Source organism: Aquila chrysaetos, chromosome 12, assembly GCF_900496995.4.
Source record: "Aquila chrysaetos chrysaetos chromosome 12, bAquChr1.4, whole genome shotgun sequence".
NCBI lineage: Eukaryota > Metazoa > Chordata > Aves > Accipitriformes > Accipitridae > Aquila > Aquila chrysaetos.
Genome location: NC_044015.1, coordinates 36,232,032 through 36,258,364, shown reverse-complemented (window position 1 = coordinate 36,258,364; position 26,333 = coordinate 36,232,032). Strand labels below are relative to the sequence as shown.

Genomic DNA, 26,333 nt, shown 5'->3' with positions numbered 1-26,333 from the left:
CAACTTTGGGCAGGGACAGTTCTGACCTGAGGCCTGGTTTCCAGAAGGTCCCGTGGCTATTTGAAAGCCATCTGCAGAGGCATTTTGGTACTCTCTTGACCCTACATCAACATCTGAAGGGTTTCCATCTGCTACACACCGTGTGAAATAAGGGGGAGAACATGGAGGCAGAGATAATGACAAAGGGCCATGTCATTGCAAGGTGTTATCTGTGGAATCCAGATTATCGTAGTAAACATGAGAACTGACAACATGTGATGTTCATCAGCCAGCTGCCCGCTCTCCCCTGCTGCTTCCCTCTAATCCTGGGGGCAAACCCGGGGTCTTGCTTGTGCACACCCTTTTGAAATTGATATAGATTTTGCCTGAATGAGGGCTCAGGAGGCTCAGGATGCTGTCCCATCAACACCTCCATGCCCCTGTGCAGAAGTCCATCCACAGCCAACAAAAGCTCCCAAAACCTCTAGGTGACACTGCTTGACCCAGCTGGTGTTATGCCTCAGCTCAGTTAATGGAGCAGAGAAAAAAATCATGGTCCTTAATACCATAATGCCACCAGCTTCATTTTAACAAGAGGGAAAGGGAAGCTGTGGTTTCATAAGGTACTCTTCAGCGAGAGTATCCTGAAACATCAGCTGCAAAAAAAGTGCTTTTAAGCAGCTCTCTGTACTTACACTGTTTCCACTAATCAATTTCAACACAAAGTGTTGCTGTTGCCATCAAAACGTACTCTTCTGTATATAAAGCAAGAATCTTCAACAGTTTTTCTAAAGGATGTGGATTGGAAAAAGCATAGGAATAACGGAGAAGACTAAAAAGATGGGTTTTTTAAGTAGCAACTGTGTAACATACCTAAAATCTAAATTTTAGTATACTGGTCAGAGGCTTACGGAGTCAGAGATACCTGGATAGATTCTTCCCATACAAAGGCATTTTACACAAATGTGCTATAAAGACACACATATATATATAAAAATCAATTATCTCTACCCATAGACCACACTCTCATGGTCACTAAGGAACAACAGAATAACAGAAAAGGGAAGCTAAGTGCAATAATCCTGTTGACCACTAGAAACCAGCACTCTGTTTCCAAGGATTTACTCCAGAAAGGAATAGTGGTTGGGAACTTGGAAATATCCTGGTGGTGGTGGTTGTTCAGATCAAGTTTTCAATTTTCTGAATTTCTCAGTGTAGCAGAGATTTCTTTTTTGAACCAGAAATAGCTTCACATGGCTAGGAACTGCCTCTCCAAAAACCTGTCCATTGCAGAATTCTCTCATCCTCTGCTTTTAATGCAATATATTAATGGATCTTTATCCAACTATTCAGTATCTGTTAAAATATGAAGTCTATTTATATTTTTTTCTTAACTTTCTAAACTTCTAAAGAGATGGCTAAGAAAAGAACAAGTAGATCTTCCATAGACACCTACCTACTGATGACACCTCTGACCTTATAGCTATAATCACTTCTAAATCTATTTAGCAAAATTTTAAATTCCTTACCTCAAACTAAGAGAGACAGGATTTCTGCTTCAGGCTAACAGATGAAAACTTAAAAGCTTCTCATTTGCATTCCTAGGAAGTAGCTGAATCTTTATGCTTTTCCTGCCTCATGTTTTCCAAAACTTGAAAGATGGAACAATCTTGAGGATCTCTAGCATTTGTCACATTAGGAAAACAATTAAAACAGACATTGTTTTCATTCAGTAAAACTGTGACTTTTCTTTGGTCTTTCTTCCATAATTTAGAAATTGCAAAAAACAAAGCTTTCAGGAATTATACTTAAGTAAGGCGATTAACTATGAAAGTCATTAAGTATTTGATTGATATTGTGGGACCATTGATTAGGTATTTTCTACTTAGACCCAAAGTCAGATTAAAGATTACAAGTGAATAGCCAGTTATTAATATTGAAATATCTAGAGAACGGTAGGGATGAGAAAGGTAGATCACTTTGGAGTAAGCTGCCACTTCTGCCAGCGTGACTCCAAAGAAAGATGCAGCCAGTCCCAGAACTACCAGTGGGACCCAGCCAGCCTGGTCCCAATGAAATCAATCAGTGGCTGCTGATATCTATAAATGTACAGAGACAAAGCACGCTTTCTACATCCCACAGTCCATGAGGCCTATCACATACTATTACACAATTCTTCTCCCATTTTATTTTGCCCTTATGATTAGAAAAATTCCTCAAATTTGAAAAACAATAAAAAATGCTCATAACAACTCCTGTGAGTTTTACTACCTTCTGTATGGCTGATGGTAGCAGAACAGCCCTGATTTTGCTTTACTATGGTCATTTAAACAATTTAAGCTTAAAATGTTTCCAGGGCAAAAGTTAGGGCTATGCCTAACAAGTACATTAAGCCTTATTATGTCTATTAAGCACATGGAGCCACCCTTGTTGCAACTGCACATTATGTTTGAAAGCTGTTATGGGCAGCGTACTGAATTCCCTAATCAAACCAGCGTGGGAGGTACTTTTTTTGTGACATTTAGAAACCCTCAATTACAAAGTAACTGGCTAAAAGGGCAAAAAAATAGATTTTTCTAACACAGTACCAGAAAACAGAAACAGGCATTGGACATAGGCAAAGAACTGGAAGCATTTTTTTGCATTCTGGTTTTACTTTTCTTCTGTTACTTTGGTATCTTAAGATATCCAAAATGAATAAAAAGCCCAATATCCGAGGGAAAAATAACCTCATGACTTGAGGAATAAAACACTTACAAATTGCCCAAGAGACAAAAATCAAAGCTATTTTGATCAGCAACATTCAAAATAGAATAGAGTATCTTTTATTACTTTAAAATTTAAAAAATACAAAAGTGCTGGTTCAAGTTTGTATGAAGTTGAAATAACTCCAATCCTCTTTTTTTCATGTTCTCTAAGTCTCTTACCGGTGATTTAAAATGAAGCATATGTTTCCAGAATGTGTATCTCAGGGCTGGAATCCTCAAAGAAAACCAGATGGCAAAAATCATAAATCTTTTTCCCTTCTGCTCTTTGACAGTCCCAATCAGAGAAGTTATGAGGCTGGAAGATCAGGTTTATGTTCTATTGTTATAAAAAAAATACTCTCTTTGTGCATTCAATGTGGTTTTAATTTTCTAGACGTCCACAGCAGCAAATGCCAGTTTAGTGAGATAGTACATGCAAACAGTTCTAGAAAGTACATATACCACATTCTCTATTTCTTTTGGAGGCATGAGTGTATTCTTTCACACAAGTAATGTGACTTAAGAGTAGCTCAGACTAGAAACACTTGGAGTTTTTTGATGTGTTATACCAGATAGCTATAGATAATTTTAAATTTCAAGCATTATCACACACAAAGATGTCACTCCCAAAAAGTAGACAAGGACCTGGTCTTAAAAAGTTGAAGTGTAACTGACATGGTAGGTAACTATTTTAGGCTTTACCTGCAAATGGAAGATATAATCTGTCTACTGCCTTCACATAAACAGCATGGTTAAATATTTCAGAAATTCTTTTGATCACTGATCTTAAAGAACCCTCATAAGATAGAAAGAAATCATTATCATTAATGTTCATGATTTGGAGGCTGAAAGCTTGAAAGCTCAAATATGACAGCTAAGACTATGTTGGTTGTTCCTAATGACTTCTGGGGAAATAAAATGTGCGATTAGAGCTCTTTAATTACCTGAAGGAAGTTCAACACTTCACAAATTAGTGCTCCAAACCAGAACACTACTGGAAAGTTTTTTAAGTTTGCTTCAAAATAAATATTCCAAGATATTTTGATGTAGGACCTGCAAAAGATTTGTGGATGTTTATTTCAAGTCATTTCAGTGTTTACTGTTTCCTATGAAAACAGCTATTGAAATCAAAACTTCCCCACAAAAATTCACTTTCTACTAACTTCACTTTTTTGTTGGAAAATTCTCCCATCAAAATAATTTTAAGATCTGTGAGAATCTTCCGAGGAAACAAAGGTGGAGGAAAATGATAAATTAAGAAAAATACAACACAAACAAATGTCAGACTTTATTGAGGTACTGCATTCACATATGTTTGTGCACCAAACAATCACATTTGGCTAAAGACAACTATATTTGTGGTGTGAAGACACCACGTTAAGACAGTACACAGGGAAACCTTGAAATAAGGCTTGGTCAACATGGTGTGCCAAATTCTGCTCTGCTTGACAACTGTGTTATCTCATTGGAATTGCAAGGGATAAAGACAACAATTTGCATGAAAATGACTAGCAGCAGAAGCTGATATGTGCAAATCAAAATATACTACTTCTCAGTACAGTAACCATACACAAATACATATCCCAGCACAGCTTCAGATTGGCCTATTATTATTGATAGTGGTTGTAATAGCCAGGAAACACCTCTGGAAGTGTGAGTCAGGTTCTTGTAGCTCACAGTCACAGTTCATCCTTGCGGCTCAGGAAATCTCTTGAAGCCACTTGGCTTTATCAACAACTTGTCTCAGTGGAGGCCTTGTGAAGGATGCAGCTCTGTATCTGCAAAATACCAAACACAGTTAAGAATTAGACTGAATGGGGGAAGATTTTTTTCCTCTGCTGCACAGCAGAGTTGATAAGGAGTTCCTACAAACAAAGGCAGAACAAACCACCCAGCTCAATGCATTTCACTGGGATTACTTCTTTCCAAGCATAGTCCTAACCTTTATCACGTGAAGAATTACACCTCTGAAGGGCATCACTACAGCTATGAAAAACTAAATGACTTCTCTGGGGATGCACGTGGATGGGTAGATCTGCTGTTGCTCCTCTGCTGTGCAAGTGAGGATTTCACCTTGCATCTGCTAAAGGCTCAAGGCACAATGGTGCCAAAACAAAACATAAAAGGCTTAGCAGATACAGAGTCATTCATCTAACTTTTCTATGTAGTGTCTCTTGGAAATTGCACCACTAATATCTACATTAAACCGTGCTTTTTTTTTGGTGATAAACATACTCACAATGTATGCCTTTAATCCTGAAGGATACCAAAATATATTCCAAACTACACTTGAAGAAATCAGGACGTCTATACAAAGAAATTACTCTACCACTCATTAGAACAGGATTGCTTCTGAGGTGAAGCACAACAGCTGTTGGTACAGCTGGGTTTAGAAGCAGATGTTTGTCTGAATAGGCAAAAAGCAATGGACATGCACTGAAGTCTGGCCAGAAAATCTCAGCTAATTCAGCTACTTACAGAAGTTCTGAAGTATGAAAACTTGGATTTCAAGGCAGAGGGCAACTAGCAGCAAAGAGCATCCTAACCAGCAAAGAACATCAATTCAATACTGGTTCATTGAGAATAATGATGCTTATCTGAGTTAACAGTGATACTTTTTGTAGATTCTAGATTTTGTTCTGCTTAAGGCTCTGAGGATGGTTATACATTCCTGACCAACTTAAATCAAAATGTATGAGACATATGTATAAAGTTAGATTTATACTCTCCCCTAGTATTGCCATCTGGTTGACAGCAGGCCCAATACGAGTCAGCAGTGTGCCCTGGCAGCCCAGTGGGCAAGCCAGATCTTGCGGTATGTTAAACACAGTATAACCAGCCAGTCAAAAGAGGTGATTATCCTGCTGTATTTAGCCTTGGTGCATCCTCATCTTGAGTACTGTGTGCAGTTCTGGGCCTCACAATTTAAGAAAGATGTTAAGGTGCTCAAATGTGTCCAGAGGAGGGCAACAAAGCTGGTGAAAGGGCTGGAAAGTGTGTCCTATGAGGACTGTCTAGTTTGGGCTTGTCTAGTTTGGAGAAAAAAAAGGCTGAGGGGCAACCTCATTGCTCTCTACAGCTTCCTGAGGAGGGGAGGTGGGGAGGGAGGTGATGAGTGCTTCTCCCTGGTATCCAGTGTTGGGACACAGGGGAATGGTTCAAAGATGTGCCGGGGGAGGTTTAGACTGGACATTAGTCAGTGTTTAAGAGGCATTTGGACAATGCCCTTAATAATTTCCTTTAACTTTTGGTCAGCCCTGAAGCAGTCAGGCAGTTGGACTAGATGATCATCGTAGGTCCCTTCCAACTGAAATATTCTATTCTATCCCCACATACAGCATTTCTGATTAAATATCATATCAGAAGGGAGCTCAGATGTTCCTGTTATGGCCATCACTTTTTTTTTTTTATGCCCCCCAGACTAGGGGGCAGACCCACACACAGCCTGACACAGCACTCAAGACTGTCTCTACTCAGAGCAGCTTGATAGACATTTCCTTCCCAGACCTGGACAGTCTCGCAAAAACCAGGGGCTGCTGGTGTGGCTTAAGGGATGCCCGGGGCTAAGACACAGCCCCACACACACTACGGCTGTAAAGATCCTTCCTCTATCTCACTTTTGACAATTGTGAGTTTAGCCTGTTCGGGATGCCCTTGGAAAAAAGTCCCACAAGTTGCCTCATTGGCTGGTCCAGTACTACTTCTACCCTTATAGTTTGGAAGAATTTTTATTACTAAATCTGGATCCACTTCAATGTGAAATTCAGCACATAACTTACCCTGCCTGCCACAGACATGGAAAATAATCACTGTGCTCTATTCTACATAACTGAACACTGTCACTCATCTTTTCTTTCCTAGATTTAAGCCAGCTTAAGACTGTCCTACCATTCCAAAATGTTCATAATTTTCTCAGTTTTCTCTCTTCTCCAGTATATCAACACCTAAGAGCATTACTGTAACAGAGGCACTGCCACCACTAACTGGAGCAAATTATTACCTTACATCCTATATATAGTTCCCCTCTTTAGTATGTCAGACTAAAAGAAGAGCCCAGAACACTAATACTCTGTTTATGGCATACTGTAAATCCCCAGGTATTTTTTCACCACACTACTTAAGTTATTCTCCCTTAGGTATATTTGAGGATTTGATTTCTCCTTTTTAAATACAGTACTTTGCTTTTATCTTTATTGTATTTCACTTCTTTGATTTCAGACCATTTCTCCAGGGCACTGAGATAATTCTGAAAGGTAGTTTTATCCCCAGAGTCTTGCAGCTCTTCCCAGGGTAGTGTCATCCATAAATTTTATACATACGCTCTTTAGTCCTTCAGCCAAAGCTCTTATTACTCAACTGGGATAGAGTACCAAGACATCCTTCCCTCCAAAAATGTGTTTGAGAACGATCCACTGAAAACTTCTCTTTGACTGCATCTTCATAAAGAGCTGTAGTCATAGCTGCTTGTTCCCACTTATCTGACAGGCAAAATTACCTTAACAAAGAGAGAAATTAGACTGATTTGGCATGATTTGTCTTCATGAAATCTGTGTCAGATTTTTCTTGTGCCTAAATCGATTGTTTAATAATTTGATATATTATCACTCCAAGTTAACAGTGATGCCTCCAGCTGCCTAGTTCCTCTCCTTTCCCTTCTTAAAGCTAAGAGCTGTGTTTGCCCTTTTGCTGGAAAAGAGCATGCAAACAAACTTGAATTGTATGCTGAACTACATCAGTTGCAAGGGTGTAGGGGGTCCTGTTCCTAAATAAAACCCAGTGAATTTGGCAGAGGAAGTATGCATGCTAAATCAAACCTAATTGCCACGTGTAGCTTTCTCACAGCAGGGGAAGGTTTGCAGCCACTGATGGACTCTCTGGCTTATCACTGCACTTATGAAGTGGCTCCTCATAACAGGTGAGGGCATGAAATCTACAACAAGCAGACAACATGAAAAGCAGAGGACAAAAAACAGAGACCTGAAATTTCTACCAACACTTAACCAGATTATCTGTTGAAGTTCAGAAAAGATCCTTGCCTCTGTTTTCATTTTCACAGAAAGTTCCCAGCTTTTCCATTCTGGATCTGGAAGCAAAAAGACTCACAGTCTAAGGGCATAGTTTTCCTAGTTTCAGCCCAAAAAGAGGTCTCAAGGATTTTGAGTCTTCATGATAATGCCAGCCTCATTTTGCCAACAAAAAAGAATTGGATAATTCATCCACAAAAAAACCTTCTAAATTTTTTGGTGTTTATATAATGCGTGCATTCAAACCCTACAAAAAAGTCCTTTGCAGCTGGCCTTTCAATTCTCTCCCTGTTTCTCTCTTTCTGTAAGCAATAGTGGTTAGCAGGCTACACTTCAGGGCACTCCATAAACATTAGTCTCTATAACACAGTGGAAGGCAGGCATACTGAAGCATGAGGAAATAAGAGGCTCATGGCCTTCAGAAAGCACTGCCACATTTACAGACCTGAACTGAGGTCTCATCTCAGTACTTAGCGCCTGCTTCAGATATTTTTGGATTTTCTCACTACAGACGGCTTTCTGACTGCAGGATCCTTTTTAGTCTTCCCATGGCATTTTTCTCCCACAAGCCGTTTCATTTGCAACAGCAGAAAAAAAAATGTGGAGGTGGTTAGGCGTTTCAAAATGAGTTTTGTTACACTTAAGTATTTTCATGAGGACAAGCAGCCCAAACCAACCTGTTATGCTGATAATAAAGAGCATTGAGAAAGATGTGTTTGCACTTATGATGCACAGGGTGGCTTTTTTTTAAGGGTACAAGAGAAAATACATGAAGCAGGGAACTCTAACACATTTATCTTCCTGCTCATCTAAGAACAACTTCTGAGCAAACAGGCCCGCTTTTTTTTTTCTCTGTGACAGACATTGTTGATCTATGGCTATTCTCACATTCTGTGGCTGTTTAGCCATGAGTTTTCACCCCATGCAGAATGTAAAATGGATGTTTCATGCCATCTGAAGTCTTCTGCATTATTCAAATTCCTCTTAAGTCTGAAGTACAATTCATCTGTACTGACGTACATTTTAAATACTATTTTGCATGGTCTGTGCCATAGGCAGTTTGACCTTTAAACATGATTTCAGCATAAAAATCAAGTCAGCATATGAAACTTCATTTTTTGCAAGATAACCCTCTTCAGTTTTCTATCAGACTTGACTCAGCACTCATAGGTAGCATCCCCAAAAAGCAGAGTATGACTAAACTACCCACCAGATACTTCACTGCTCTTACCCTTTGTCACACAGGAGCCTTTCTAGCAGTTCATTGCTACAGAATTTCTTTTGAATAATAAGTTACAATGGCTGCCTCCTTAGTAAGCTCTGGTGATCCGGGACAGCATCAGGGAAAGGACAAAGACAATATAAGGGGAATGTAATCTTCTCTGGCACACAGCCATGATGGAGTATTCACAGACAAGTAAATCAAGCAGGGATTTCTCTGTGGGAAGACTCTGTTCAGGTCTCTGCACATAGTTCCTTGTGCAAGGACAGCATCAGGGCAATGTATATGTAAATCAAACAGAGACAGTTTGCTAGTGCTTTTCAGAAAGCTAAAAACCCACATAAAGAATCATGGCATTTTGAAAAATGCTTATCATATCTGCATGACCACATATAAAACAGAGCAGAGGGTATACAAATACAATAGAATAAGATGAAAATAAATGTTCTCACTGTACCTATTTTCATTACAGCATTGGTGGAATCCATCCAGTGCCTCTGTTTTTTAACATATCGAACTCCCTCTAGTCTCACTGTCTGTAAAACAAAAGCATTTTTAGTAAAACTAACAGCATTATTCTTCCTTTAGTTGCAAGTAGTAATACAAAGATGTGTGCACTGCACTAGAAAAAAAACAGTTCCTGGATTCTTCCTTTACAGTTTTTAGAGGATGGGATAGACCAGAGCCATTCCACTTTCCATTCCTGAGCCTCTGGGAGGCTGCAGTTATTAACTTAACTTGTGTTAAAAAGCAATAAACATCAAGATGAAGAGCAGTTTAAGGTAGAAGCACTGTGGTATAAGTAGGACTTATAGCAGGAAATCAGAGTGTCTCCTAAAAGAAATGGCAGAAAAATCTCCCGTATACACAAGAAAATAGATCAGAAATCTCAAACTTTCACCCCTCTCCAAACATGATCAGTCACTATTGCCTTCACTGCACCTTCCACCCAGTGATCCCAAAGCACTGCATGGGGGGAGGCTCACAATACTTTGCATGAAGGAAGTGTCACCCTTGTTTTTCAGAAAGATTAAAAGGATGACAGGAGCAAATAAAGCAATTTTTAGTTAGGCATTTCACCAGTTGCCCAGAAAATCTTGAAGTTCTGGCATCTCCCATCTTTTGAGTGCTTGGTTTTGAAGCTTAGTTGTATTTGAATATTGTTTTTCAGAGCACAACTTCATAGGTTAAAATAAATAATAGTTCATTAAAATTCCACAAGGGACGTGATACAGACACTTGTTCAGAGCAGAAGGGCTGAAATCTTTAGATTCAGGGCAGACAACTTGAGTTTGCCCAACTGATCACAATAACCAAAGCAAAAGCAGTCTGCAGTGGGTCACTGTCAGGAAGGAAGAGAGATACTCTGCCAGTGGTTTTCACTGATAACTGCTGACAGCAGAGAAAGCAAAGCTCTAGAAGGAAAGACTTTTCTGACCACACTTTGAACTTAATTTCTTTTCTTTCTTACCTTATATTCATTCTTTCATTCCCTTCCTGCTTTTCTCACTCTGTTTCCAGTCCTAATTTTCTGCTACTACGCTTCCCATGCTAGTTCATGTCTCCATGAACAGTTCATACTTTAAGTCCCTCCTATCTCTTTTCTCTGCCCTAAATCTCTAGTTGTTCCAACCCTGTGCATACTTCCCATCTGCAAGGATCCCTGTTCATCTCTCTCCCCAACCACCCCACCTCTGCTCTCCAGCCCACCCACAGCCATTGTTCCACTCTCTGGTCCTCTCAGGAGTTTCTCCACCCCCATCAGCATCGCTGCTTCCCTGTTCTGCTGCTCTCAACCCCATTAGCCCCATCCCTCTTCCACATGCTCCCAGGCACAGCCAGGTCCTTGTTCAGTTGCAGTTCCTCCTTTATCTAATGGCTCCAAAACCTCTCCCTGCCCCATCTTCTCATCTAACTCTCCTTATGGAGCTCATCAGCCTTCTTCCCAGGCTGCATTTCCCTGTATTTCCCATTAACCTCTAGTCCAACACTGTCTGACTTCATCTTCCAGTTTCCCACTGCTTGGGCCAACACAGAGAACAAAGAGAAAAGATAACCATAACTGGGCAGGGTACTTCTGTCCAAGGAAGTGTGTGTGGAAGGGATTAAAAAAGGTTCCCTATATCCAACAGGGATTAAAAGTTGAGAATTCTAGTGTTTTCATTTTAAAAAACTGAAACAAAGCCAATTGGGCAAAGGAATTATTTGTTTTTGAAGTGTTTTCAAAGTTGCATTTTATTTTGTCTGAATTGAAAAAAAAAATGCAATTTCATTTCAAAACATCAAAATCGGATTTGATAGTTTGACATTTCAAAAAATCTGTACAATAATATTTAAGCCAAGATCTTAGTTGAAACCAAGTCTTTTCAGTGAGTTATCTCAGCTGTGAGCAAAAAACACCAAACCCAAAAAGTAAAAAACATTCCTAATCAGTTAGAGTAAGGCACCCTGGTTTTGAGGCCTGTCTAGATTTCATATCTAAACCAGCTTACAGCATCTACGGGTATCTTTGCAGTAAAAAACCTGACTCAGTGAGCTGCAAAAAACTCACTGCTACAAGAAAGTTTGGGAAATTTGAAAGCTGGAGTCCAATTTAAACATTTCCAAATTTAATCTTTCCTAGTGACATAACTTTGAGCTAATGCAACCCTTCAACTAAATTTGAATTCCCAGTTCCAAAATAGGAAATTTCCTCATTCCCTAAAGAAAAAAAACCAAAAACACCACCTTTTTTTTTTTTTTTTTTTAAACAGTTGAGCCCATTTGCCTGATTTTTCCCGTATACAAATATCTGAGGCAGATGGCTGGCAAAGAGAAAAGTAGGCCAGCTGCAGAAAGACTATATAGTGGAAATTATTGATAAAACTAGAAAGCAAAGCTATCAATGCATACTCCAAAACCCAACCACAGTGTCTCTGAATTCAGGCAGCAGCTATCTGGTTTCAGAACCAATATAGTCAGATAATTCTACTGAGCTAAGGAGGAGAAAATGTGAGAGTTTGGAGCTTTTTCATCAAAATATCTGAATGTTTCATGTATTTGAATAGTGCCCCATGAGGAATCTTTAATTAAGGAGAGAAATAGGGACAGGAAGGTCATCTGGCTATTTTCTGAGCTGAGTTTTTCCTTATTATGAAATGAAACCATGAACTTTTGCATGCTATGATGTCACTGCTTTGTAAGAACAAGGAATTAATCTCTTCTGTTAAAGCACATTTTTCCCAGCACTTATGAGTAATTTACAAGGCCACAGTTCTCTTCACACTCCAACCCAAAGGTCCCTGCTGCCTGACTCTAAATGCATTAGAGAGGTCTTTCTGTGCTAAGTTTTAAAGGAAAATGTTAGTTACCATCATAAAATGTAATTTTCTGTTCTCACTTTGCAGTGGTATAGGACGCCTCACCCCAAAGGTCTTCCTGGACTAACGCTGGCAGAAATACAGGGGCAACTCAGAAAATGTGTTTACAAACTGTTTGGGTCACCGCGGTGGAGAGTCTCTACCTACCTTTTTACCTCTGATGGCAAAACCCATTCTAAGGGGCGAGCAGAGATGACCACTCTTCTCCCACCAGCTGCCGGGTCAAGGGAAGCATATGTACAGCTTTTCCCAGAGCTGAGCAACAGATACGCCTCTAGATTCTCCCTTTTCTGCCTGTTTACCACTCGTCTCCTGACAATTATGCAATCTTTACTCAGTCCTCTTCATGACCCCTAGATGCTCCAGCATTGTTCATTCAGCCTTAACAAAACACTGGAGATCTTGTGACTCTCTAGTTCTCTACATTTTGAAGGGGATAAACCTTCTGCACAAAGAGAAGTTTTTTGGTTAGAAGGAGAATAAAGCATATGACGAAATTCCCTTTCATCTTCGGAAAACCCATAAAGTTTGTGTTCTCAGAGCTTGGATTTCTTTGGGGCCTTTTTTTACCAAGAAGAAACATTTTTATAGTTCTCCAGCCTTCAAATGGAAGAAACAGAAACACCTTCAACAAGTTCAATGAAAAAATCCTTTCTCTCTATCCTGGTTTTGTCTGGAATAAAATTAATTTTCTTCTTAATAGCTGGTATAGGGCTGTGTTTTGGATTTAGGATGAGAATAACATTGATAACACACTGATGTTTTAGTTGTTGCTAAGCAGTGTTTATACTAAGTCAAGGACTTTCCAGCTTTTCATATTGCCCTGCCAGCGGAGGCTGGGAGTGCACAAGAAACTGGGAGGGGACACAGCAATGATAGCTGACCCAAACGAGCCAAAGGCATATTCCATACCATATCACGTATATAAACTGGGGGGAGTTGGCTGGGGGGGCACCACGGCTTAGGGATTGGCTGGGCATCAGTCAGTGGGTGGTGAGCAATTGTATTGTGCATCACTTGTTTCGTATATTCTCTTAGTAGTAGCAGTAGTATTTTCCCTTCCTTCTCTGTCCTATTAAACTGTCTATATCTCAACCCACAAGTTTTTTTAAATTTTTTTTTTCGCCGATTCTCGCCCCCATCCCACAGAGGCAGGGGGGGAGTGAGCGAGCAGCTGTGTGGTGCTTAGTTGCCGGCTGGGGTTAAACCACAACATCTCAGAAAGAGCTTACTAAGCAACTGTTGTGATTAAAAAGCAAGTTCACTATGCTAAGAAAAAGTATTCTCCAATGATTTGAATATTCACTTTGGACTCAAAAAACATGGCTCAATTCTCTTTACCACAGAATTCCTGTCTCAAGCTAGTCTTAGAGCTATGTTTTTAGAGGTATCATAAGCAAAAGGACAAAGGTCTTCTGGTTAGTGATGTCCTTTCAAAATTCCACTTGAGATCAATGTATAAACTGACACACAAAGCATTAAAAATATGACACTTCCCTACAGTTCTGTCTCCTTGTGAGATGGGCTAATAGCATCTCCCTACTTCAGAAAGGTAGCTGTGGGGATAAAGTGAGGAAAAACTGTGAAGAATATGATACTTCAGTAAGGCAGACCATTAACCCACACACCAAATCCTAGGTGAACCTTGAATTCTGAGGCAGAGTGCAAACAATAAGAAAGCAATGTACAAAGAGCTGAGATTTTGCCTGTAAAAGGAGAGGATTTCATTGAAAGAGGTAAATAAAGAAGGTTGCTGCTTTTTATTGAGAAATACTAGATCTGATAAGAAACTAGACTGTAAACTCCTTGAGATATGGCATCTTTTCATTTGCCTATACACACTGTCTTGCATATAAGGGATCTACTCTCTGCTCTACACTATGATACTACAAATAGAAATTAATATAACTCCATTAACATTTAAGTAGTTACTCCTGGTCTACACTGATGACTGAGCTCATTTTTCCTGAAATTCAGTTCTCAGATTAAAATGCTAATTTTTGCTAGGGCTAACAACATGCTTAGCTAACTTGGGAACCCCATATGTAATATCCATATGTGTTGATGCTCTTGAAGATCATTTGTTCAAGACTAAATAGAGGCAAATTCCAGCTGATCTGCCTTTTGCAGAATCAGAAACTTTAACAAAGGCCACACATCCAGTTTATTGTTAGATTTATGATCGATCTTGAAATTAGTTCTGTAAAAATTCAACAATTCCACTTCTATATTTAGGAGATCTCCGATGAGCCCACAGAACAATGACCAACTTTGACTATTACATGAGGGAGGAAAGGTATACAATAATCAATTGTATGTTTAATGAAATACAAAACTCCTACTGAGCTGATATATTATGAGTGAAATTGAATATAATAAAAAAATATTGCTTTCATAAATAAGTGCTTTCTGAATGCTCCAGGGGTACAGACGTTGCACAACACCTAATGTGACACAGCCTTCATCTAAAGGCAAGATTATGCTCATTCAGAAAAAGCAGGGCTGAACTGACTTCACAGTTAAAACTCATGGTCCTCAGGCCTAAAATTTTCTGAAGCTTCTAAAAACTGTTTTAATTCTTTTTTTCATTCATTTTTATTGCCTATATATGATTACTCTCAAATCTCAGAACTGAAAGAGGAGGAGAGAAGCTGCTTTACTGTTCCCCAGGCCTGAAAGCAGCTAACCAATCGTTTCATAAGATACTCAGACCTTGCATGACTTCCATGCAAAAGAAACCGAAGTACGATGAAGATAGGCACTCGGGCTTGTCAATGAAATCCTTCAGCATTTTCAAAGATATCTCAACCTTGGCAAAGCAACTGGCTTTCAATTTCTGGCAACCCACCTCATCAACAGCTAAAGCTATCAGAATTTAGATGTGAAATAATTGTCATTCAGAGCAGCCAAAGAACCAGAATAACAAAAGTGAAAAACACAGGATGAGAGCAAAGTCAAAACAGTGTTTAAATACAAAGCAATGCAGTCTGAATAAAGCTCAAAACAACAGAGGAGATGGTTAGGAAAAAGCAAAGATCTCTCAGCTTCCTGGAGTTGTAACACCTGGAATCACGAGAGACAGGATGCCTACGTGAATGCTGGGTCATCAGTTGGGGAGCTTAGGATGCTGTTGTCTCACGACAGGAAGAGGGGAATGATCTCTAATGCCAAAGCAGGATGTGGTTTTGCAGCAGGGTTCAAGTCTGTAGAGAAAGATGGAATCACTTGGCAGCAGCGGTGCAATAGCACCTGTCTCCTTCCCAGCTCCCCATATGCCAAACATGTCTGGCACAAAAACACAAAGCATGAGAAAAACAGCACTGCTGTCCTGGCAATGGATTAAGAGCTCATGCCATAGCAGGCAAACCTGAGGGAAGAAGTTAAACAGCAACACTTTCAAAAGCATAACGCCAGTTTATAATTAGAACACAACCATCTTGTAAAAAGATCACTAGGCATTTTGTTCATCCCACCCAAGAGCTTATTTAGGCCATTCTAGGTAGCAGGTCTTATTTCTACTCTCTCTCTCCAGGACAGGTGTGAAGTTTTCAATTTGCAGATTAGTACCAGTTTGCTGAATGTGTGACTTTTACTTCAGCAGCTTGCTCAGCTTATATAGCTCCAAAGTGAGGCTTTGCATTTCCTGATGGCCGTATAAAAAACTTTTAGTCCAAAGCCTGCATTCTCTGGAGAACAAAGCAAGACATAGGAAGTTTGGTATGAAGTGGACTGTGTTAACTAGACATTCAGGATGGGGGCGTACTGCTGTATAATAGCCTATAATTACAGTAACTCATTGGTAATTTATTGCCATGCAGGTGTGGAAGCATTTTAAAAACTAGTTAAAAAAAAAAAAAGAATTTGAGGTAAGAGGACTTTTTTCCAAGAACTATTCCCCTTTTTCAACTTGTTCAACTTCAAGGCCTAAACAAGTACAACATGCCCTTCCTACAACTTTACTGGTTGAACTACTGAAGCCACATTTAAACATTTATGAAGTCCAAGACAAAGGGCAAAACCTGTCACACCCCATCCCACCATCAAAATTTGCAGTTAGATTTCACAAATGTAGTGAAATGTAACAGCAGCAACAGGTTTTCCCATGCCAGTGGGCTAGCTCTGGCTACATGCACTGCTCCTGCAGGCATCCGCCATCGCAGTTTGAATACAAAAGTATGGACTACTGGGACTGAAGCAAAGAGTCTTAGATTTCAAAGACTGGATCCTATGTCAGGATGAATGTCACAATTCATTTACACACAATATCAAAAAAGAATGATCTCTCTCCGTCTCAAGAAAATACACTTAAAATCTCTTCTGAGATTCTTATTCCTAGAATGAAATCACTACTATATGCTTATGTACTCTTGACAGGAAATCCAGAGCAACTAACTCATTAAGCCTCTTCCTGATAAAGGGACTTACTTTGTTGCACCCTTACTCAGTATTGTGAAGTTTTACACTTTTCCTACTACTAAATAAATACACTGAGCTTGTGTTAAATTTTTTCATTTGAGTTTGGTACAGATTTCATTCAGAAGGTAAAACAGCAGTATAGCTTGAGTACATCCTGAGGTCCCCATCAGAAAGAAAATACATGCTGTTGGATTCCCCCACATCCATTTAAAGACAGAATAAGGCTTTTCCTCTGCAGGAGATAATGTATGTCAATAACAACTGGTCTTACCTGCCATCTGTAAGCTTAAACCAGTATCCAGTTTGCTGCGTGGCTTCGTGCTGATAAACAAATAACAGAGAACACACACGGTGATGATAAAAGCAAAGAGGACCACTGCTGCTATCGACAGGCCCACAAGTGCTCCAACACTAAGAGAGAAAAACAAAGAAATTAAGTGTACAAACAGCCTGGGATACCCATTAAAACAATGGTCAGGATGATGCCTGGAGGTTACTCAGGTGGGGGAGTGACTGTGTATTTCACTGTAAACGAAAGTTTAGAGCTCAATACATAAGTTGCATAAACTGGAATTATTTCATTGCCCTCAGAAGGGTCAATGTCATTACACAGCAGTTGAACACCTGGCCCTCGATGACATTTCATGTTACCTATGCATACTGCTCCTGAGTCTGATTTAAACTGTGTTTATGAAAATCAGAAATAACTTCATGCAGTGACTGTAATCGGTGAGATCAAAAACTTCTCCAATGCAGTGCATATTCCCAGATATGCATAATCTCACATAAATATCACATGCACACACAAAGAGGGATTCCAGAGCTCCAGGCAGTCCATGCAAATTCCTTTTTCTCAAACAACATGACTATTAAAGCTATATTTTCAGCCTGAAATGCCATTTTTATTGCAAGAAGAGCCTGTGAGAGCACTTTAAGCAAAGTACACATTTGTCACAGACTTCTCACCAAGGATGACATGCCCATAAAAAGTAGGATAAAAAACATGCAAGCCATGTTATTCAATTCTGTTAGCAGCTCTGTAGAGCAGGGTGGACTACTGTGATCACTGCTATGCCCTTGTGTTAATGTAAAAAAATCTCCAGTCAAGACTGGAGAAGTTCTTCCATGATCTTTGTCAGGGTAAAAAGAAAACTAAAGATGAGTTAACTTACGCACAATATCACAGGCATCAAAGGAGCAGGAACTTAATTATTCAGGAGGCCAAACATACAGTAGTATATGCAGATTTTATCAAGACACTACTTCTGCAGTGTAGAAGCTACTTCTACTTCTTCCATAGACATTCGGTGAGACAGTGTATGTATATACAGAAATCTCTTTAGTAGTTTCCTTATTTCCAGTCCTTCTTTTCAAGTCTTTTCCTAATATAAAATTCTCATGATGAAATAAAGGACCAATTGCAATACAGTCTAGCTATCATTTACCATCCTCTCCTAGGCCATTTGATGCCTTCAGTGTTCCAGTCCTCTATTCTACAGTCCAAGCCAAAGACACCGACTTCTAGTGAAATTAAACGGCACCCTTTTGGTCACAGATTAAGAGAGTCCGAGGATTGAGAAACCTTTTATTACTACTCTGGTATATTTACAGTTTTGACAGATGTAAAAAGGACAGCAGAGAGATGAATGTCTTAAATTCTATGAACTCCATCCTTTAGTGATAAAAATGCCTTTATATATCACCACTATCAGCGAGAAGTCAATTCTACTGTGGCCTTGCAGGGAGATGAGAAGAGTTGTGCCTCGGGATGTTTTTCTGAATTTTACATTCAAGCTATTGCAAAACTTCTCTACAAGCTCCCATAACACCAGTAGACAGATATGTCCACAGGAGAAACTCTTAAGATCAGCAGGATGAGAATAGCAGATATTGGCATGACTTTAAGATGCAGTTCTCATTAGTTATCACAGATCCATTAATGAAGTTTGTGGAACACTTAGCTGCACGCAAAACTAAAATAATAATTATGCTGATAATAAATTGGTTCTGGAAAGAATTTACAAAGATTTTTCATGGTATTTATCATCTGCATGAACTAGAGTGTCTTTATATGTTTGTGTATATATGCACATATTAAGCAAATTTTTCCTTATTGTTTTTTGGCCCAAACAAAACTTACAGGCAAGGAATATTCTGCTTAATATGGAATCTGAATACGTCCTTACAGTCAGAGATCTAACCTGGGTTCTGGCCTCATTTTTGCATTTTCACTTGGAACACCTTGACCCGAATGGACAAAACAGAAGAAATACACCACCCTACAGGAGGCTGAGGTGAGCGGCCACTGAACCAAGAATTATCTCCACAGCTGAATCTATTTGAGGAAGCAATACAAACCCAAAGGCTCTTCAGAAACAGGTATTTGTGCTTTTTTGTCATGTCAGTACTAGTCCTATTTTAAGATTCCATTTAAGTAACAGTCTGCAGTGCTCACCATTATGCAAACATTAAGCAGAGTCAGCAGTCCTAAAGCTGAATAGATCAAGTACAAATTAACGATTATACGTTTTTCTCTTTGGGCATCTATTACTTCTCAGTTGTAGCTCTCCTTCATTCAGTTGTAGATGACAACGTTAACAATACAGTTGTGTATTGTACAGCACAATGCATCTTCAGTATCACTACACAACGTGTCTAAGATGCTTTGTGAGTTACAAATGGCAAAGGTAAGAAAAGCAGTTCCTGAGGAATTCTCCAGTATTTCCTACTACAGGTCAAAGACTTATCATAGGTTACATGCCACTAAAAGTGTTTGCCATGCTCCAGCAGCAACGTGAAAAGATCTCACCCAAAACATGGAGATCAGCATCATAAAACTAAATAGACACCCTGGATTCCACTTCCTAAATCAATCAGAAACTAAGATTCAGTTTGTACTTACTCTTTTTAAACTTAATGTTTCAATACCAGACTGTTCTCCATGTCTTGAAGCCATCAACCCTCTTAGAATGTATGATTAATTTCTTTAAGGTTAATTTTGAATTAAAGTTTGGGGGTAGGGAGTTGTTTCTTAATTTATTAAATTAATTCAGAGGAATTTAGTATGGCTTCTACAGCTCTGGACACTGAAGTTTCTTAACCAGAACACAATCTTTTATTTCTTTTTTTTTATAGTTGAAACTGTTATCAGAAACAAAATACCAACATAACTATGATCATTGATCATTTTAATGATCTCCCTCCTCTGAAAGTAAAGACAGCCCTTCAGCATGTCCTCTAGATTCTACAGCAATTACTGTGGTGCTGCATACCCATCTGGAAAAGCCCTTGCTAAAAACATTTTGCCATCTTCCCTTCTTTACCTTAAGCACTACGTGTTTAAAGTCCACCCAGCAGTCCACATGATAACAGTCCACAGGACTCAGGGTGTGTCTTCAAGGTCAGTCTTCTGACAGCAGAGACATTAAACAAGCAAACTAAAAAGTCACTCTTGCCCACAGCTGTGGCCTCATTAGCAAGCGAAAACCTCTGCATTAACAACCCACTCCCCAAACGATGATCTAGCATAAAAACAGCAATGAAGGCCTAGGGGTAACCCTGGCAACATTTGCACAATTCTTCGAACATGAGCAATGCTAAGTTTGGAGGAAGATCCACAGACCAAACAGAACTCTCCCAAGCTACTTTCTACATACAATAAAGATACAGCCATGCCACACATTTCACTGACCTTCCTACTGCTATTACACGGAGTGTCTCACACACACAATTGCAGCACTGCCACGCATCTCTGCGCAGCCACGGGCTTTACTGAGCAGAGAGGCTCCACTCTCAGCAGACTCCCCAGGGGTCCCCAAGCTGCTGTCCAGAGAGCTGCTTAGTGGGTCACCGACATTTCTGTGAGTGCATGCTCAGCATCACACACCTACAGTTATCCTCAGTCCATAAAATTAGTCCATCCACACCAACAACAGCTAGGAAAAATTTAAATATTGGCTAAGCAGATGCAGTATGTCCACTGACAGATTAAAAAGAAGCTCACTCATGAGTCATCTGGATCTGAGTGAATCAAATGTTCCTAATGCCATTGCTGCAGGGATATGTTGTACGTTGTAATTGCAAAGCAAACAGATAAACATTCCCAGAAGATTGGAAGAATGGGCATACAGGAACAAAAGACTTGCTATTTTGGAAAGCCAAAACAGTCTCCTGGAGATCTGTACAGCTAAGCAAAGCTTGGCTACAGCATTAGGTCACCATGGTTCTATGGCAATTAATTAATAAAGCCTTTTGAGTAAAATTTATATTTGGCCTGCCAGAGTTTTAATCAAATACATACTATTACATGAAACTTATAAAAGGTATGGATTTGGAATGGATACTGTAATTCTATTTGATACTGAAAGAAGCCATTAAATTTGCAAAGTAAAACTTAATGGAACAGTGACAAAAATAATTCGAAAATACTTTAAAACAATGAGAAACAAAAAAGGTGCTGACTGAACCTAACAGCATCACAGTTCAGTACAAATAATACATGTTCAGCATTTTTCCCCTTCCATTCAGCTTTGGAGGTAAAGCAGATGTCATGATGACTGCACGTGCATGCACAGCACATGGCTCTGAAGGGTGAGCTGTTCAGTGTTTTGCTCACTAGTGTTTTATAGCATCTTGTTTTGTGGTTTCAAAAGCTGCATAACCTTCTGGTGAATTTTGTACACCCTTGCCTTTTACTAACATTCCCTTCCCTGTTCCATGGGCTCCTGACTGCTATAAGAGATAGAAAAAACACATCCTTCACTCTTCATTAATGAGGTCAGCTTTTCAAGAAATGTAGAAAAGGAACCTAGGCTGCTCTAACAAAAAAAAAAAGATACTATACTATTTGATCTTAAGTACCAGCAAAAAAAGAAAGGATAAGTGAGAAATTAATAATATTAATTACAGATAATGAATTCAGGTGAAAGTAGGAAATGTGTCAGAGTTGCTCAAAGGTTAATTATTTATGATTGTCCAGCAGCTCCTAGTACAGCGGGTGTTAGGATGCATTTGTCAAATACTGCAGTTTTTGCAGGAGTGGGAGGGGAAAAGATGGTTCCATTTTCCTAAGGGATAGTGCAGTATATAGCTCTAAACATAGTACAGTCAGTAATGATTTGGCAAAAAAAGAATAGCATAGGCCTGCAAGTGACTATTGCTTCAGGTTGCCTAGGCTGCTGGTTTCTCCATGAACTGCTTCCCTCAGAGCTGGCTGCCAAGTGGTCTAGCAACGTGTCTACCACAGCAGGAAAAACACAAGAGAAATATGCAATAGCTTCCTGAAATTCTACCTGGTGTGTCAGCAAACAGAAGTAATCCCTGAGATGCCACCAACCACTTGTTGGTGCATACAGTCACTGCTTTCAAATTATTGGGGGGAGCCAAGTAAACAAAGATTTAGGATGAGAAACTTAAAGCTCTGGAATAAAGCAAAACCTGCAACAATTCCCCCATCAGAGCTTCCAACTCCTTTCCCTTCCTCAGTATGTTCAATCTCCAGACTTACCTTGGCTGGTTCGCTGACTCTTGTATAGTTTTAAGTCTTAAGGGTTTTCAAGTCTTAAAAGCGTCTCCTCAAAAGCTGTAAGAAGCTTTTGAAGGATTATTTTAACATATGGTTGTTACATACTGATACAAGTAACGGTCTGAGACAAAGACAAGCAAGGAGATGATCACCAAAACATTCTAGGAGACCAGAAAATGTTATTTTTATGCTTTCCTTAAAGTCCTAATGGAACTATCATGTGCAAAGGTATACAGTTTTTGAAGTGCTGTAATACTGTAGGGTTCCCAGTACGTTAGTAACTAAAAACTGTGATTTGATTTGTTACTGGAAAACACTTCTGAAAACAGAAATTTGAATTCAATTTCAAGTAACTTTGCTTAGAGAGGTAAATTGTATTTATTCACCTCTTCTCTACAATGGATATAGACAGTTATGGCAGAAGTTAAGCCCAACCAAAACCCCACCAATTGCAATTTGCTTGGATCCTTTCAGCAGCTTAGGGCCATTGTAAAGAGAAGAAAAAAAAAAAAAAAAAAAAAGAACAAATCCTGAAGTTTCAAAGTTTTGACCCAACTTTCTGACTTAGGTGGAGGCTAAGCAGTCACACTTCTCAGACCCTAGAAAATCTTTGTAAAGGAAGATCCTTCAGAGAGATGCCTCATTAAAGCCTCTCATGAGATCCTGTTTTGAGGTACTTTCTGAAAAGATCAAGCTTTAACAGCCTTCACTACATCTCATCCAGATGCAAGAGCAAAACTTTATCTTAATCTTTCAGTAGTTCTGCCATCTTGAGAAGGCTTCCTGTGACTGAAACAGTCAAAGACTATGCAAAAATATCATATAACATTAAAACAGTATGTGTATCTGATGAGAAAAGTGTAAAATGGACACTTGGAGATGTCTTCCCATATCAGTGTCTCCCACTGTGTAATTCTGTGTCAGTCACAGCTGCGGATGGCTGGGAGATTCCCACATTCAACCCACTATTTGTACCAGACAAAGTAGATTTTAAATAATTATACACTAAATATTAGACAAGATAAATTAAGTGAGAGTAAGCCCATAGTACTGGATAGCATTCACTCATGAGCCCTGAAGGAATTCATATGTGAAATCACAAAACTGCTGGGCAAGGCGTGCAACCCATCAATACATAAGGCCGCTCTGCCAGAGGACTGGTAGCCTGGGAATGTAACTCCAACCTAAAACAGGGCTCTAGAGGGGGACCTAGGAACTACAGACTAGTAAATCTGACCTCCATCCCTGGCAAGACAGAAAGGTCTGTAAAAAAAGGAATAATATCACTAAGCCAAGAGATGAACACAATGTCAGGATGCTGAGTGCATCTGGGTTGCACAGGGTTGCATCTGACTCTGGCTATTATCCCCAAACCACAGCGCCCAGGCCTGCCCTGCTCACCTTACCTGGATACAAGGGACAAGTCCTTTGACAGTGAAGCCACTACCCCCATCCACCTCGTTACCACACTGTCTTCAGGAAGCTGCTGGCACTTGCTGCTTCCTGACATAAAATCTTTCACTGAAGAGTCTGCATTACTATGAGGGGAAAATACTGCCTTGTTAACCTGCTGGAGTCTATGAAGTGTCAATAAGCAGATGGATAAAGGAACCCAGTGGCCAGAGTTAGATTTTTCAAAAAGCCTTTGACAAAGCCCCACACTGAAGGTGGGACTAAAAAGACTGAACTGACACAGGATTAGGGAAAAGGTTCTGTTACAGATTCAAGGCTGCTTAAAAGAATAAGGAGCAAAGCACAGAGATAACTGGTCTCTTTTCAGTATATACAAAAGTCACCATAAATCAGTGCTGAGACTGATTTTACTCAGTGTCTTCATCTATAACCTGGAGAAGAATGAAATCTGAGTTTCTGATGATCCTAAGCAAGTGATCAAATGGTATGAGGGCAAGGAATGCTAGAAGACTTGCGGAAAACTGAGTGAGTAGGCAAAAGTGATGTAGATGAGCTTCAATGTATACTAATGTAATGTATAAACAAACAAAACCAAGGCTACATGACAATAAACTCAGAACTGGCAGTTCTGAACTCAAGAAAAGTTTTAGAGTCATCAGTGACAGCTCACTGAAATTATAGAGTCAATGTGCACCAGCAGCCAAAGACATTAACAAAACGTTGGCCACCAACAGGAAGGATTTTGAGAGCAAGACTGAAGGCAGCATTTTGTCACTGTGTAAAATCTTGCCATACCCACATCTTGAGCACACAGCTCCAGATTATGCACCTCTACGGGCAGGGCTGTGGAGTGAAAAATGGTATGGATGAGACGCAACTAAAATGATCAGAGGGACATAGGATCTGCCTCGATGATAATCCAAAAGGACGAAGACGGTTCAGTTTCACCTCAGGAGAGGTGAAAGCTGAGAACTGATGCACCAAACACAAAATTTTGAACATTGTGCATAAACTGAACATGCAACTGTTGTTCACCAAATCTCACAATACTAATACTAGAGGGCACTCCAGAAAACCAGTAGGAAACAATATAAAACAGATAAAAGGATATATCTTCAAACAGTAGAAGCAAGTCCATAAAATAGTAAGATAACAAGTCCGTAAAAAGCTAGTGAAAGCACCATACAGAGGTGTTCTAACACCCTAACACAGCGTGGATGCTGAAGAGCCTGAGGAGAACCAGGCACAGAAAGCAGCCAGGCTGGCTGTGTGCAGCAATGACTGACGCTGCTGGAGATCCAGTCAGAGCCAGGTGGACCCTTGCACTGACCCAGGACAGCCCGAGTCTGATTATCTGCCATCTTCCAAGTGAAAAGTTATGTAGTGCTTGACCTTACTACACACAGAAAAGTAGCTAAAGTCGTTGGGAACTTTATGCACGCAGCATCTTACACGCTCAGGCCCCGAGACGGCTGTTCCCCTCGCACCACAGGGACGGAGGGACACTCTGGATGCTCTGTGCACAGGCACTGAGCGTTTCCCAGTGCTTCCTTACAAAGACCACGAGGTATTTCTTTCAGAAACCACCCTGGCAGAAGCAGAAGTCTCTCTGGGCAGCAGCTGCAGCTCTACCGCTACTCTGAGCGGGACAAAGGCAGCCCGAAAGTGCCCGGCTACAAGTACCTCAGAAACGCAAACCCGGAGGGAAGCTCGGGCGAACACGGCTCTCCCGTCCCGCGGGGCCGCCGAGACTCGCCCGCCCGGAGCCTCCCCACCGCCCGCCTTACGGGACCGGGACCGTGCCGGGGCAGAGCGGGTGCCGCCGCCGCTCCCCTACCTGAGCCACCACATGTAGCTGTGCTCGTAGGGGAAGAAGCTGTGGGGGTCATCGCAGCAGTACTTGACGTCCTGGAAGCCGCAGCAGTACACGGCGCCGGCGTCGCCGCCCGTCCGCGGGCAGCTGAACCCGCTCACCAGCACCTTGTCGGCGTTGAGGTAGCTGCTGCACTCGGCGCTCATGGTGCGGCGGCGGCCGCCCGCCGGGCTGCCCGGCGCCTCGGCTCCGGCGGCACCCGGGCGGGAGCTGGGGCGGCGAGCGGGCGGAGCTCGGGCGGACAGGGGGGCTGCACTGGCGGCGGGCGAGGCTGGCTGCGGGCGGGAACCGCCGCGCCCCCCGCCACCCCCGGGGTCGCCGCAAGGCGGGCAGGGGCGGGAGCCGCCCGCGCCCTGTGAGGTGAGGGAGAGAGCGGAGCGCCTCCCGCCCTTCGGGAAGGGAGGGAGAGGGCCGTGTGGGGCTGACCGCCCCCGGGGTTGCTCACCTCAAAGGCAACAGTCCGGCGTCTCTCCCTGGAGCTTGGTTTTCCCCTCAGTGCTCGGTCCCACGTCGAGGAGAGACTTCGGGGGTCTGCCCCCACCCATAAGCCTCGGTGGTGTCTCAGGACAGCCGAAGCACAGAGGTAATTGAGAGGGATCACACCTCAGTTGGGCTCAGGACCCTTTGGCTTTATGGGGGGTAAAAACTCCACATAATATTTCGTGTTCCTGAGAGACCGGTCTCCTACTCGTTTCAGAGGGCATTTCCTTTTAGTATTTTAGGCCACTTATTTTAAAAAAAAAAAAAAAGTGAGGCCCAGGCAGTCATTCTGTTAC

The 26,333-nt window shown here is 40.8% G+C and overlaps 1 protein-coding gene across 2 annotated transcripts; it reads right to left on the bottom strand.

Moving 5' to 3' along the window:
• Window positions 1–3,990: 3,990 nt before the first annotated feature.
• Window positions 3,991–25,793, bottom strand: SHISAL2A (shisa like 2A). 2 transcript variants are annotated; one of them, XM_030034228.2, is made up of 4 exons: window positions 25,522–25,787; window positions 17,019–17,158; window positions 9,430–9,508; window positions 3,991–4,504 (listed from the first exon to the last, which is right to left on the bottom strand). In XM_030034228.2, the coding sequence occupies exons 1-3, from the start codon at window positions 25,701–25,703 to the stop codon at window positions 9,477–9,479; spliced, it is 354 nt and encodes a 117-aa protein (XP_029890088.1). In that variant the 5' UTR covers window positions 25,704–25,787; the 3' UTR covers window positions 3,991–4,504; window positions 9,430–9,476. The 2 variants fall into 2 exon arrangements, with proteins under 2 accessions (XP_029890088.1, XP_029890087.1); XM_030034227.2 differs by lacking the exon at window positions 3,991–4,504 and adding an exon at window positions 15,423–15,534 and having other exon boundaries at window positions 9,424–9,508; window positions 25,522–25,793.
• Between the last annotated feature and the right edge of the window lie 540 nt (window positions 25,794–26,333).